This window comes from Sarcophilus harrisii, chromosome 3 (genome assembly GCF_902635505.1).
Source record: "Sarcophilus harrisii chromosome 3, mSarHar1.11, whole genome shotgun sequence".
Lineage (NCBI taxonomy): Eukaryota > Metazoa > Chordata > Mammalia > Dasyuromorphia > Dasyuridae > Sarcophilus > Sarcophilus harrisii.
Window position 1 is genome coordinate 537859798 of NC_045428.1, and position 16044 is coordinate 537875841.

At 35.5% G+C, this 16044-nt stretch overlaps 1 protein-coding gene across 1 annotated transcript in view; it reads right to left on the minus strand.

The window, feature by feature from the left end:
• The window catches only part of CSMD2 (CUB and Sushi multiple domains 2), a 994819-nt gene that overhangs the window by 262145 nt on the left and 716630 nt on the right, over positions 1-16044 (minus strand). The window contains exons 16-22 of the mRNA XM_031962095.1: positions 15551-15689; positions 14924-15111; positions 13454-13642; positions 13152-13268; positions 7756-7971; positions 5730-5918; positions 288-457 (exon numbers count right to left, since the gene is read on the minus strand). Of these exons, the coding sequence (XP_031817955.1) occupies positions 288-457; positions 5730-5918; positions 7756-7971; positions 13152-13268; positions 13454-13642; positions 14924-15111; positions 15551-15689 (1208 nt within the window). The remainder of the gene's footprint in view (positions 1-287; positions 458-5729; positions 5919-7755; positions 7972-13151; positions 13269-13453; positions 13643-14923; positions 15112-15550; positions 15690-16044) is intronic.

The window sequence follows — 16044 nt, forward strand, 5'->3', positions numbered from 1 at the left end:
ATATTATTGCATGTGCATGACTACACAGCCAAAGATACAATATCAAATTCTCAGCTTTCCCTTCTTCTCTAAGCTAATTCAATTCAATTCAACAACCATTTATCACACGTCAAACACTCTATTATCAAGACTTACACAGAGAGAAGGGAAAAGTTAAGGGAATCTTTGTCATCAAGGAGTTTATATTCTATTAAGGTAAGAGGAAAACAGAAAAAGCTACAGATAATTCAAAAAGAACATAGATAATTAAAAGCTTAATGAATTCACATATAGACTCTAAGCCTTACCTTGAGAACATCTCCTTCATAGAGGTCAAAGGTCTTAGCTTTAAGCTGAATCCCTTTTCCTGGCTGAGTTTGGATGGAGTAGATACACTCATGATTGTTATTGTAGTTCACAGGAAAGTTGGGGGACAGCAGGATGCCTTGAGTCCCAGTGACAGATGACCCACATTCAGCTAGAAACAGACATAGTAATAATCATAGATGAGTAATTCCCTACTTTGACAGGAGAATATACAATTCAAAATATCACAATACCCAAATATATTTACATATAATTGGTTAGTCTGTCTCCATTACTCTTTCAATTCCTCCCCCACAACTCTGTTTTATGGAACTCAACTTTTTGAATTCGTAAGTGGCTATTCTCTAGATTGAGTTATAGATTTTCACAGTAAAATGAATGACCAAGATGAAGAAGGGAAGACCACATGAGAACATATATAGCTTATTCAATTTAGAAAGATTGAAAGCAAAGTCTATAAAATCATGAAAAGGAATGTAAATGGGAACACAGTGTTACGGACTACATTATGCACAGCAAAATTGAAAGAGAGGAGTTCTTGAATCTTAAAGTATATCATTTAAGGAAAAATATAAGGAAGTCAAAGTCTTCCCTTTTCATGCTTCTCTGCTTAAGGACCCCGTTATCACAAACCAGCTATTCTGGACTAAACTATGGATTAATACTTTATTCTCTCAACTAATGTAACATCCTATTGAAATGGACATTTTATCTTTCTAAGTTTGTCTCATTTATAGAATGAGGAGGCTAGGCTGAAGCATCTAAGAGACCTTTCGATTTTGACAGTTTGTCATCATTTAAATGCATTTTAACCAAAACTTTCTTGGAAATACAGTTTAAACATCCATAATGGCAGTCAATCTTGTAAGGGTTAATATCAAAATGAATTCAAAGAACATACTATGTGAAAGGCCCTGTTCTGGGTGCCACGGATCAAAAGATGAGACAGTCATTATATTCTCCAAAGGGCCTATTAGGAGAAAGAATACATGTACATAAATCACTAAGTTTTAGAAAAGATTCTTATTTATAGATAGGATGGAGCTCTGAGATCTCTTTTAGTTCAGATTAACATTTGAAAACTATTATTTGCAAAACTATCTTAAACATTATAAAATAATCATGTAGAATAATTTAAACCAAGAAATATACAAGTCAAAAATAACTTCCTTGAATTATCTTATTCAGAAAAAAATTGGCATATTTTGGGTATGTCTACAACCTGTGATGTCAAGTTAAGTGATGACATGCCAGTCTCTACCAAAAAAATCCATCAGTGCCAGCCAAGGAGAATAAGGCATAGGACAGACCATGGAAATGAACATAGCCTTCAATGCAGTTGTCAATACTGTGTGCAAAAATAAGTTGGTTCAGTTGAAATTTACATGGTATCCCTCAAATTCTGAGAGTTCAACAGTAGGCCCTCCTGAGGGACTGAGGCATTGGGAACCTATAACTAGTTTGATATAAATAATTAGTATTGTATAAGGGAGGGTTTCAAAGAATCATAGCATACATTATTCCCCTTCAAGCGTTCTTAAATCCAGTCAACCTGGTCTTCTTATTATTCCCCACACATTATATTTTATTTTCCTTCCCATCTTCATGACTTGGCATAAATTGTCTTCCATGTCTTATATGCACTCCCTCATGATTCCTACTATTTAGTACACTTAGCATCCTTAAAAGCTCATCTCAGATGCAACATTCCACATGAACTTTCTGATTCTCCCAGCTGCTGGTACCTTCTGTAAGGAATCCTAGTGAATAAGGAATCTTAAGTGAGTCTCAGCTATGTCCTGTATGTAAATTTATTTACTGAGAACACTGGAACGTGTTTTCAGTTATCAGATATCAGATATATGTATCGGATCAGGAATTTCAGGAAGCACATAACTTGGCCAGTTCCTGGAGTAAACATAATTCCTCCTAAAGGAATGAACAGATATTCTCCTTGGTAGACCTCTTGTGATGGAGAATCGTGTACCTGAGGGGGTTGCTCTATCTCAAGAGTCATGTTATCAAATGAGAATACTTAATATAGTGCCTTCTTTGTTCTCTTCCTATAAAATCCCCTTAATGAAAAGGGACTTTGAAGATTTAGTAAGGAAGTACTATATGGTTTGCCTAGTTGTGGCTCCCACTCAAGACTCTGAATAATTGTGACCATGGGTCCTCACAGTTAAGGTATTCAGATGTTGGTGCTTCCTCTGAGTAGTGATGATGTTTGTTGTATGTTGTTTGTTTCCTATAGTATCATGGTCACTATGTTTATTAATTGTGTATTACTTTTATGCTTTGAGTTTCCTCTTCCCTTATGTCTTGTTTAAATCAAGGTTCCGAGTAGTAATAAACTTGGGCCAATCTCCTTTAAGACTATGTCTGTTGAATGTGATTTCTGAACCTAGATTACTCTTACACCTTCCCTGCCACATCTTGACAAATTACCTTGTAATTTATATTGTATAAACTTTAGAGAAAAAATCAGTTTGTTACAGTGAAAAAATCAATGCCTTTTAAGTCAGGGAAGCTGGATTCTATACCAGTCCTGACACTACCTGTCCTTCTGACACTAACTACCTTACCTTTGGCAAATAAACTCTCTAGATCTTAATGTCCTCCTTTCTAAAACTTAGGAGTTCAAATTGATAGCCTCTCAGGGATCTTCCAATTCTGAATTTATATGAATGGGTCTCTCTCTACAGAATTTAAGCTCCTAGAAACAAGGAATTGTTTAGTGTCTTTGATATAATAACTGCTTAATAAATGTTTGTTAATTGATTATTGATTAAATCAACACAGGGCTTTAAATGGGGATGCAATGCAGTTCAGTAAAAAAAAAAAAAGCATTGTATCTGGAGTCAAAAAACTGAATTTGAATTCTTGCTCTGTCACTTGTTACCTCTGAGACTATGATTATGATATACATGTATGGCCTCAGTTTCATCATCCATAAACTGAAGAGGTTAGAATAGATGACTTCTAGAATCCTTTCCAGATCTATGAACCAACCAACCTCATGGAGAAGTGTCAGTTTTGAAATAATGTGTATAATATATTCAACAAAACTATTAACTGCTCCAATGAGCTTCCTACCTGTCTACCCCAATTTCCAAGTTCTCCCACCTCTTTTCAGAAATGAATCTTTAGGAAAGGCCTTTATCAGGGGACCACAGATCTGAGGCTAAGAGATAAGGAGTTTGATCATAAATCATTGCCAACAAATCTGTATCAAGTACTCTATAATGGGTTCTGTTTGTATTTGTTCTGCTAGGAATAGGAAGAGACATGCCCAAGAAGTCTTCCTTCTGAATTTGTCAATACAAACTAAAATGGGGAGGAGAGCATGCCCTGCAGAATTTTTACTCAGGAGAAGTAATGGGATTTTAAATAGACACTTGGACCCATGGCCTGTGCTGGCTTGCTATGGGGAAGGAATCTGTTTTTTCTTGAGAATAGTTAAAAGATTGATTTAAGGGTTGGCTAGAGATTGTGCTAGAAGCTCCTGGTTCATTAATAGGTTATAGTATAGTATGATGGAAGAACACCACCTGGAAGTCAGAAAATTTGGGGCCAAATCTCAGTTCCAAACCCCATGGCATTGTAAGTTTCCTCATCTATAAAATGGTGGTAATGATAATTATACGATTTAGTTCATGAGGTTGTTGTGAAGAAAAAAACATATATTAGATTATAAATTCCAAGGGTTTCATCAATTCAACACTGAATCCTCATGTTGCACAAAGTAGGCATCTAATCATTGTTTGTTGGACTAAATTAAACTCTATCTAATTGAGGTGAACTAAACGAATGTAACAATGTGAACTTCATTATTACTTTCACCTTCTGGTCCTATAGAATTGTCCTGATCTTAAAGTTCTCTTCACCTTCACTCTGGGGAAAAAAAAGAACTTGCCTCAATTCACAAAGTAAGGGAATTGTATTAAATGATTTTGAAGGTCCTTTCTAACTTTAAATCTTCTGAAATGGATTTGTACCAGCTCTTCTAAGCAAATCCCAAATGATAAAGTTCAATGGATCAGGGGTTAGAGCTGTAAAGGATTTTTGAGACTATCTAATCCAAACTAGTCATATTGCTGATGAGGAATAAGGCCCAAAGAGAATAAAAGAATTGTTTAAATTAATGCATTTAGTAAATAGCAAAGAAATAATTTGAACATTGGTCTTCTGATTTCAAGTTCAGACTAAAGTATCTCCCTTCTAGACAAGAAAGAACTTCTGCTAACCTCATAAATATGAAAGGTTTCCAGGCTAGTCTTAGATCTACCCAGCAATTATAAGTACAGGAATGAATAATGAAATTTGACCTCAGGGTTGAAAGATAATGCAAGAGCTCATTTAGAATGGCCAAACAAACTGTGAAACATGAATGTAATGGAATATTACTACGCTGTGAGAAATGAGAAATATAATGAATTCAGAGAACCATGGAAAGATTTTTATGAATTGATGAAGAATGAGAAAAGCAAACTAGGAAAACAATAGACATAATTACTACAACAGTTTAAATGAACACAAAATTAAAATTGAATGCTGTGAAATTCAAAGATGGCTCTTGGCTTTGATACAGAGTTGAAAAAACTGCCCATTTTCAGAGGTGGGGATCTAAGGATGTGAAATATTTCATATACTATCATGTATGTTTATGTATGTGTATGCAGATACACATTTACTAGTTGTTTTTGCTAAACTGTTTTTTTTTCTCTTTTATTATTATACCTCATTATAATGGATGCCTTTTTGAGTTTAGGAATAAAGAAGTACATATTAAAAAACAAAATTAATGCAAAAACAGAAGATAACAAATTCTTTAAGGATTATTCAAAGAGGGCTTTAATCTTTACCACATCCAAAATAATGATTTTGAAAGGCTTATTTCCTTAAATAAGAACCATCAAATGTTTATTAGTTCCCAAGATTACCAGGCTTTTTTTCTCTTCTCTAATATAGATTTCTGACATGGCAACTAAAGGTTTTTAGCCTCTTTTTTCTATTTTGAAAAGTAAAGTGTTCATCATTTCTTCCTTTGGCTTGAAGATAAGTGTAAATGATTACCTTAAATTTAGTCTCTAGCTAGAATTATGTTATTTTGTTTCCTTTTCCTCTTAGTATAGCATTGATAACTAGATCTGATATCAACCTCCCTCTCCTATTACCTCAGACCACTGGCTCTCTAAGACAAGAACATATTTTCCTCTCATCTTTGAAAATGTCTTTTTAGAGAAGGGTTTTTACCTGTAGTGAGTGAGTAGGCTGAGAGGGCATATTTATACATATGGGTATATTGGGATGTCTTGAAGGGCATGAGAAAAAGAAAGAATGTTATAACAGATCAAGGATTGTCTTGCCTGTCCTTATTAGAAAACATTAGCCAAGCAAAATGAAAGCACATGACCACCTACCAACACACCTTGGCAGAGCCGAACTCCACACCCGACGTCTGCCCCCAAGACATGTGATTCGGGCTACACCCTCAAGTCGATACCCTGGGAAGCAGGAAAAAGTCAAGACGTCGCCCACTCCAAACTGTAAACCTTTCCTGATACTATATGCTGGGACCTCCGGCTCCTCGCAGGGTTCCAAGTCATATTCTAAGAGAAATTTAAAAAGACAGAGACGGAAATACATTCAGAAAGAAATACATAGACATAGAAATGCAATAAAATGCAAGAAATATAATTAAAGATAAAAATTAAGAGAAATAGAAAAAATAGAAAAGAACAGGAAATGAATGCGATATGGAAAAGGAAGAAGTACAGAAAGATGGTCAGAGAGGAACAAGTAGAAAAAAATAAAGAACACATATGGGTACATACCAACATATGAAAGACAAATATACAGATGAAGATAAGAAGACAGGTTATAGAGATATAGAGGAAGACATACGCAAATATTCAGAGAATGAAAATAGGAAGAGACAGACATAGACAAAAAGGAGAAAGTTACAGAGAGAGACAGACAGAAAGAGAAAGAAAAAAAAACAGAAAGAAAGAAAGAGACAAAGAGAGACAGAGAGAGACAGAGAGAGAGACAGAGACATAGATAAGAGGAGGAGAAGAAGAAAAAGAAAGAATAGAAAAGGGAGAAGAAAATTAGATTCAGGAAAAATATAAGAATATATTTTGAGGTTATCTGTTATGTGGATTCTCCCCTGTAAATTTCTTGTATTTTGAGATTATTGAAGTATTTATTCAACAATTTCATCACTACAACCTGACCCATCTTTTTATCTTATGGTAGGAACCATGCTCTAATTTGTTCTTTCTGTGTTCTCATAATCCAATTCGCTTCTTGACAGAAAGAGTTTGTCTGAAAGAAGATGAGGAATGGGGGTAGGTCATATTTTAAAAGAAAGTAGAGAGGGCAATATTTAACCCCCCAAAAGAAGTTCTAATGGAAAATCTCAGGAATAGTAGTAGGTATATATAAAATTATTGGCTAGTGAGGGATATATGGCTTCCTAATTTCTTTCATATGATAGCAAGTGATTAGTACCTTCTGTTTATAACTAAGGTTGGCAGTCACTAATAACAGCTCCCAATCTTAGGAAACATCTCTAGATTCTGAGTTAGGATAATTCACTAAAGTAAGGGGTTTAGAATGTGAAGCAATAGTTAAAAATAATAAAAAAAAAAAAAACCCTCAAACTGCACATTGGCTTCAAAATCAAAGGGTGACCAAACTATCTACAATATTGGTGCCAAGTGAGTAGTCAGTATATGATCCAAGTCAAGGAGAGAGCATGCTTCCCATAAGGTTGCTGGTTCATGGTCAAGAAGGCTACAAGTCTGGGCGCCATGAAGCAGAAATTTCTCCAATACACAGGGAAGACAATAATTGTCATGTCTCTCTCTCACTTTACCAGGAAGGTCAAGGACAGATCCAGAACATCTTACAGCCAACAAGAAAACTTCTCTGCATGATAGGAGGGAAGTGGAGATTCAACAAAGTTAAAGAATGTAATTTCTAAAGCTCTAGTCCAACAGCCCTGATATGCAAGACTGGAGAAATGTAATTACAGAGATATATTTTATTACCACTACTCAGGCAAGGATGAGGAAGCTAAAAGAAAAAGACTTTTAAAAAACCCAATAGATTCATTTTCTCATATTTATTGTTATCAAGGGTTTGTAAAATGTTATATCAGATGACTAGAGAAGAATATGGAATTCCTGTTTTCTAGGGCATAGAGAAAGTCTTCAAAACAAGTCCAATTGCTAAATACTGAGTAAAAAAATACAGATAATTCTTAAATAATCCAAATGATATTCTACAATCACATTCCTGCGTGATAAATATATTAGGAAGTTCTTCTTTGTATCTAAACCAAAGGCCTCAATCACATAGCAATAAAAAGTTCACTATTGAGATTTTTCAAATTAATTTGGAAACCTATTAGGAGGAGGAATGGATCTACAAACTTTTTACCTGAGAAAGTGATGTTGAATCCTTCATATGACATGGAGAAGTCAGAAACAAAGCGAATCTGGGCGGTAAAGTTGCCATAGAGTCCAGCACTTATTGGGGCAGGAAGCCGGGAACCAGTCAGCTGCTTCAGTGGCTGTGTGAAGCTGCCATTCTCAGTAATAAGTAGATAATCATGGCCACTCTCCAAGTGAAAAGTATGGAAAGTGAAGTAAACACCTGTAAGAAGGAACCAGGGAGACAGGGTTGAGGGAGGTCAGGAAGGAAAGACAAAAAACAGTTACCGAATCAGTCCAAAACCAGTTGTGAACCTCAACTTCACTCTAAGGGGAGAGAGATCCACATCTTCCAAAGACTTTGAAGATTATTCTGATTTGCAAATAATTTCTATGTATACTCATGTATCCCCATTATGCAAATCTGGAAAATCCAATGAAAAATTACCTGCTGTGTCTACTGCCTCCTACTATAGTTTCAGGCCCCTATATTCACACCTTCATACATTCATATATATATATATATATATATATATATATATATATATATATATATATATATTCATAGATTCACAATGTATTCAGGAAAGACATATTCTGCACAGACAGAGATGTAAATGAACACACCTTAAAAATCCAAGGGCTTTAAGCTTTAATTTTTAGTTGAATTAGACTTTCTTTAGGATAATAAACCATCCATTAAACTCGTTGCCGGAGAACTTTTGTTTCCTAAACTATCTCAATATCTAATCAATTATTATGTACATTTTTCTGGGTCCTATCCTTCATATACATGAATATAACCATGAGACCTTTTTGAAATGATGAAATTATCCATTCAAAAGCTGCATATAAATTCTAATGAAGTGGTTAGTGCTGCTCCTTCCATGTAGTCTAGTGGGTTAATTGCTTCCAAATGTCAAGAAGCAATTTCTTATAAAAGCATAAATGTAATACTTTGCTATGTTCATTCCCTTTTATGCACTAAGTTTGGGAGGCATGGGTGGGAAAGGGAAGGACATGAAATATGGCCAGAAATCTGATCAAAACACAGCAAAAGGACATGGTAAATTTATGGCATATTTAGAATGATCTTTTAATAAAAGCCCAGATCATTTAGTTAAAATGCAAAAAGGACTATAAAGGAGACTGTTGTCAACTGGTTAGTTCAACGTCTATTTGACTACCTCTTCCTTCATAAACAAAAATACAGAGCAATTTAGTGCTGATGGAGAGAACACTAATAACTGAAAGATAAAGAAAGGCCTCATTTCTGAGGCTGAAATTAAGCTGATTTTTGATAATATCTAAAGATTCCAAAGAAAACATATGGAAAGATTCATGGAGCTTAGCCTGTACAATGCCCGAAGTGGGAAAAAGACTATAGCATAGGAAAATACTATGTAACATGGCTAGAACCTAGATTAGGGATGGGAAGAACAATTCCATATTTCCGGTGTAGAATGATTAGATGGAATCAAAGTGTGAAGAGTTTTAAACAAGTGTCACTGACACATCTTACAGTCTCCTAGCACACCATTCTCTAATTATCTCCATCCAAAGGAAGTCTGGACAGCATCTTTTAAATTTTAAGAGGTGAACATTTTGCTTTATTCTCGCTGTGGCAGATGCCTTAGCTAAGATAATTCAGGTTCTTGAGGACTTAATAAAGCTAAACACTAAATGAAATGTAGCAAAGTAACTACAAATGAAAGTTTGTATAATTAAGAGAGGAATGAGAATTAACCATTGCAGAAGGGTTAAAAAAAGAGAAATGAAGGAAAGTGGAGGGTTAGGGGACTAGAAGAACAGTAGGAGAACAATTTCAGTAGCATGGTAGGAATAGAAGCCTGACTAGAAGAAAACACAGAGAGAAGTAGGAATATTAACTGTAGCCAATTTCAAAAAGTATAACAGTAAAGTGGAGTAGTTAACATGGCAGAGAAAATTCAAAGGAAAAATCTTGGGAGATCTAACTATGTTTTATTTTGTTTTGTTTTTCTTTGCTGAGGTTGTGATTTATAAGGGTCACACAGCTAGGAAGTGCTAAGTGTTAAGTGTCTGAGATCACATTTGAACTCGGGTCATCCTGATTTGAGGACTCGTGCTCTATTCACTGCACCACCTCTCTGCCCCCATCTAATCATGTTTTTTAAGAGCATATAAGAGTCAAGTGAAGAAATGTGATTATGATACAAGAAATGAATACTATAACAAGATTCTTGAAGAAGCAAGAGGAAATAAGACCAAAGTCCTAGGTGAAAGTATTAACTTTAAAATGTAGTAAAAATATATCTTCTGTGATCAAAGGAAAGAGAGGACAAAGCAAGGCAAGACATATTCACTAGGTTCCTGGTATTGTGCTAAGCACTATATATACAAATACAAACTAAAAATGAGAGTCTGCCCTCAAGAAATTTATATTCCAATAGGAAAAGGCGCCACACAAAAGAAAGTTAAAAAGCTAAAATAGTCAGAGTGTATCTAATTTTAAAAAGCCAAGAATACAGCTTAGGAAGAGAAAATTAGCCTGTGTGAATCTCCTTCCAAGGGCCCAGGACAAACTCATAAATAACAGAACTGGGCTAGAATGGACAAAGGTTCAAGGTGAAAAACTCATCTCCAGAATGAGAACAAGAAGTTTTGAAAAGTGGAGAAGTAGAACTGGAGAACTCAATCAGATGGCATTTAAAATTCTAGGTAATAGAGATGACTATGTCATTGACTATAAAAGTAGGGAATAGGAATGTGGTTGAGGACATAACAGAAATTGTTTACAACGACCTGGTAAGAAAGGAGGTCCCAAATCAATTACAAGAACAAAAACAATTGTCATTTAGCAAAAACCATGGAAGAAATTATATGCTATAAATTTGTGGTGAGAAAAATCAATTGCATTTTATGACTTTCTCTAGAAAACTTAGGAGCCCAAGTAGAGGAATCAGATTTTAGGGGATACCAGGACATAAGGATTAAAAATGTTCTAGATTTAAAAGAGTAATGATTGGTGAAAAAACATAAGATCAAACTTGGGCATGAGCCAAAAAAAACAATGTTACAATAAGGATGAAAGATAACTTTATTTGAGAGTAGGCTATAAAAATGGAAATGTGGAAAGATAAAAGTTTGTGGTCTAAGAGTCAAAATTCAAAGTGTTTGGAAGTGGTATAAATCTGTAAAAACTTATGTCGTGACAGTATATGAAACAGTATGAGATTGAAAAATTAGGTAGACAGGCTATCTGATGGGTAGCTCACATGAAAAACAAATTTCCCAAGGATGAATCACTTTCCAGAATTAATAAGAAATTTAATAAAGCAACTTGGACATTGGCAGATAATGGGAATGAGAATATAGATGTATAAAAAGACTACATAGATTGAAAGGTGAAAAAGTTAGTGAAGAATGGAGGTAGCAAAATGTTCCAGTGTTGGCAAAGAGCTTAACAGTACTGTCTCTTAGCTTTATTAGGAAAAGAAGGAACAGACATCAATGAAGATGTTTGGAATGGTTTTGGTGTCATCAGGAATAAATAAAGTGGTTTTAAAAAAGTTGATTAAAAAAATCTATGATTGATAGTCTAATTTGAATGAACATCTAACATAACATAGCCCTTTCAAATTTGCAAAGTTCCTTCCAAAAATACAATTTGATCATAATCAAAACTTTGTGAGGAGGAGCTATTATTATTCCCCATTTTACAGATAAGGAAAATGAAACCAAAAGAGGTTAAATGTCTTGTCCAGGATCACATACTTATTTAGTGTGAGAATCTGAACTCAGATGTTCTTGACTCCAAGTCCAACACTTGTCGACTTGGGGTGCAGATGGGGAATTTGTTGAGAAAATAGCAAATGTTCCATTTGCAACCACATTTCAAAAGATGTATTGTCTTAATAAGGGTAAACAATTTTATAGATAATTCCTAAAAGGGCATTTCATCTTTTTTTTCTGTGAAGGTCAAATTGTTGATCTGAGAGTCAGTCCTACTTTAGGCATTTCATTAAATGTAAGACCTCTGAATACCACAGGTTTCAGTTTGCCCAACTGCACAATGGTAAGAAAAAGCAATATCTCTCCCTGTATCAAAATAAAGAGTGAGGGGAAAAGGGAGAAGCTTTCCCCTCATGGTACTTACCATTAGTATCCTAGACATATTAACTACTTAAACTAAAGAGTAAATTTCTTTGAATAGAAAATATTTATGGGTCTTAATCCCAGGGCATTTCTAATCAATAAGAATAATAACAATAGCTGGTTTTAGAAAGGATTTTTTTAAAAAAAGTTTTCAAAGCATATTATATGTCATTTTATGCTTACAACAACCTCATGAGATAGTATTATCTCAATTTTACAAATGAAAAGTCTTAGAAAATGTTAAAAGTTTTACTTAGGGTAATACAAGGAGCAAATGTCTCAAGCATAATGTGAAACTATGTCTTCCTGACTCTAAACCCTATACTTCCAACATTATGCCTACTTTTTGGGGAATAATCTACTTGTTGAACCTCTCTGAATGCAGAGGTTATCTTACAAGTCTGACTATAGTTTAAAGCTACTAAATATTTTTTAAAATAATATTTTATTTGGGAGCAGCTAGATGGCACAGTAGATAGAGGACCTGTCCTGAAGTCAGGAGGACCTGAGTTCAAATCTAGTCTCAGACACTTAACACTTCCTAGATGTGTGATACTGGGCAAAGTCACTTAACCATAATTTCCTCAGCAAAAATAATAATGATAATAATATTTTATTTTTTCCAAATACATGAAAAGATAGTTTTCAACATTCACCTTTGCAAAATCTTTTGCTCCGAATTTTTCTTCCTTTCTTCCCTCTCTTTTCCTCCCCAAGATAGCAAAAGCTATTAAATCTTAAAGAATTTTTGGAACACCTACATAATTAAGGATACAATATAATAGAGGGAGGATTATGTGAAGGAATTTTGGTAGATTTGAAAACTGTTTGAAGATTGAGACCATCAAACAGTACCAGGGATATCTCTAGGAAGACAAGGAACCTGTGAAAGATTGTGCCAATCCATTCCAGATTCATAGTCAGAAACTGGCATCCAGTGAATTAGTAAATCAATATGAGTTCCTATATACCAACTGGGAAAAGTTGACTTACATGAAGGTGGTACCAAGCTCAAGGCTCACCCAATGCTGTATATGCTCTGTTTTAGCCCAGATCTGATGCTGCTCACTTACTCCCCATACCAGATACCTGCCATCTCCCAGTAATGCTACCCTATATGACCCAGAGGAGACTATGAAGACTGGGAAAAGGGCTATGACTTGTAGCAGAGGTGCCTCTAAAAAATTACATCTATTACGTAATCTGATATGCCCCACTTTAGCAAGACATTTTGCTAGGAAATCTCCAGAAGATTTTGAGGCTCACCTTTGCCATGTGATGTTTCTATCACCCAAGTACAGTTCAAGTTGTTAGGATAGAAATCAGGAAAGCCTGGTGAGAGGATAGTGCCACTGGAGCCTTGGATGAAGCCACCACAAAGAGCTGTAGGAACAGGAGAAAGGGGGCCATGAGAGGATGAAAGTATGACTTATATGTTTTCAGAAAGTCCAAAGTAACTATACCAGTTAGAACCTAGGATTATACCTGGTCCTCCCCATACTTCTCTGCTCCTACATAAATGTAGATGGGAAAAAAACAAGATCCAATCTCCCAATTTTCCAACTTACCTTCACAGCTAGGGAGGGCTCGGCTCCACTGAAAGTTGGGCTCACACTCCAGTGCCTCAGCATCGCTTAGAGTATAACCAGAGTCACAACTAAAGGTCACCAAAGCACCAACATAGAAGTCATTTCCATGACGATGACCATTCACAGGGATCCCGGGGTCTAAACAGTGGTCTGACTGTATTGTTACAGCTGGAACAGAGAATCCACAGATAAAAGAAAAGACTCACAGATATAGCAAGGGACTCACATCTGAAAACGGTATGTTACAAACAGTCAGAATAATCTAATGTTATGACCTAGGCTTAGATAATTTAGTTTGTTAATTATTTGGGGGAAGTGGAGAAAGGGGATGGAGAGAGAAGTGATACAAATAAAAACTATCCTTTCAAGGGTTTCTACTTATCAACGTACCCATGATCCAATAGTAATATATCCTTGGGTTAAGAAAGTTCTCAAACATATACAAATTACAGAAAACTCTCTTGTCATCCCATTGTTTCCCAGGCAACCTGGTCAAAAAATTCACATTCAGCACTCAAGAAGTACAAATGCCGAAACTTTTTTTGAATTATTTCTGAAGAGGGAGCATCAAAAAGTAGAACTGTTATACAGTAAGGAAGTAATTAAGATTCTACTGGTACATTGCAAAGCCCCCTGAACTTAGCCAGCCTATGTACCTACCTTCTCTCTGCTTGTCAGTCTGGTTATTTTGATCAAAGACTAGCACTATTCATATTATACAATTTCCCTAAATGTCCAAGTTAATTCCAGGTCCCAGAAGTGCTAATATAATTTGTTTGTTTCTCATACTCTAGCTATTCTCTTTGCTAAAAAGAGAAATATCTCAAAGAAATGAGTTAATACTATGCACAATTCCACCTGGATACTTATCTCCTCCTGAGCTCTCAACTCACTGCAGTCCTCTCAGACACCAGCCATAACACATAACTATTTTCTGAACTCTTCAAAGCAATTTCTTTTTGTTCTATTCTCAGAGAGAAGAATTACTTGCTATCTGTGGGCAAGGTAAGAACAAGCAATTGCTCCTCCCAACAAAAAGAGTAAGAAACATGCTGGCATATCTGCAGTACTAAGCAAACAGTAGTTGGTTCGGGTATATCCTTTAAATATAAAACATAAAATGATAGAATGGGAGGCTAATGTATTGGTAATACTAACTATAATTTTGTTCTAATCCTGGATCTATTATTAATTCACTGTGACCTAAATAGATCACTTTCCTCTCTGAGCTGACCCCTACAGTGAAAGGTTGGGTACAGTCAATCTCTAAGGTAACATCTATCTATGATTTTGTGAGTGAGTAAAACACGTATATAAGCATAATAGAATCATGGAAAATTGGTACTGAGATATTTTATCCTTAGCTTTCAGAGAAATAAGGAATCCTTTCCCTCACCAACAAGGGGAGGGCCTTTAGATCATCCACTTCCCCTCCCTTGCCACACTCACTCTCATATCGGATCTGGAAGCCAATGTCCGAATGGCTCTTGTCGGTAGAGAAGAGGAGATAGAGGTAGTTGCTAGTGCTGATGAGGAACTGGGGAACTTGAGTCCCGTGGTAGACCCCTATCAAGGGTGATGAATATGTACGTCCATCTCGGACCTCCAAAGTATCATAGTTGACTTCTGTTTTAAATCTGCCAGGAAATAAAAAATAATCTTACCTAAATAATGAAGTTTTCATCCTTTGAGAATGACAAAAATCCTAAGTTAGAAAGAGGATTCTTGTTCAAGAATTGAAGGGAATAAGATAGACTCAGAAGTATATTCCAATTTTGAAATTCTGTGATTTCTTTGTGAATTTAGGTTTCTGGAAAGAGGAATACATTTGGAAAAGCTAGTTTGGATGGTCTTTGTTATAAGTTGTTCTGTTGCATTCAAGAAGGTCTAAGGCCCAGATCTGTGATCACTGCGAAGTTTGGGACCAACATTAGCTGTGTATCTGGGACTCAAAATTCTCCTTTTCAGAATTAGGAAGACACTTTTCTGAAGTCACAGAAAAATCTCATTTTCTCTCTCCTCTTCCCCCAAAAGTCCCTTCTTGTCCTTCCCATGTCAAGTTGTGTTCATAAGCACCTGTCAAAAGTGATTTTGATGGGGTATCCTGGCTGAGCTTCAATCACCCACACACAATTCAGTGCATCCTTGTAGAAGCCAGGCCAACCAGGAGAAAGGATAGTGCCACTGGGAGATGTCAAGTGACCACCACAGGGTGCTGTTGAGGAGAGGCAGGAAAAAAGTCAATACAGATCTCAAATTGATGATATAGTAGCTGCTTTTAGATGATGAGATGCTTCCAAATTCCTCCATCCTATAAAATTTTGTATAATTGACAGTAATGCTTTTCTTTTCTTTATTTTTTTGAAAAAAAGAAAATTAAAGTAAAAAAGGAACTATTAATTCCTTCCAGGAAAAGAACTTCATTGATTTTGCCCAATCATATTATCTGGGACTTATAGAGGCTAAAAGGAAGATAAAATGAAAATAAGAAGACCAAAGTTTAAGTAGCCTTCATTTATTTTGTCACTTATCACTCTGCTGCTAGAATCTCTCCTCTCTGATTAATTCTC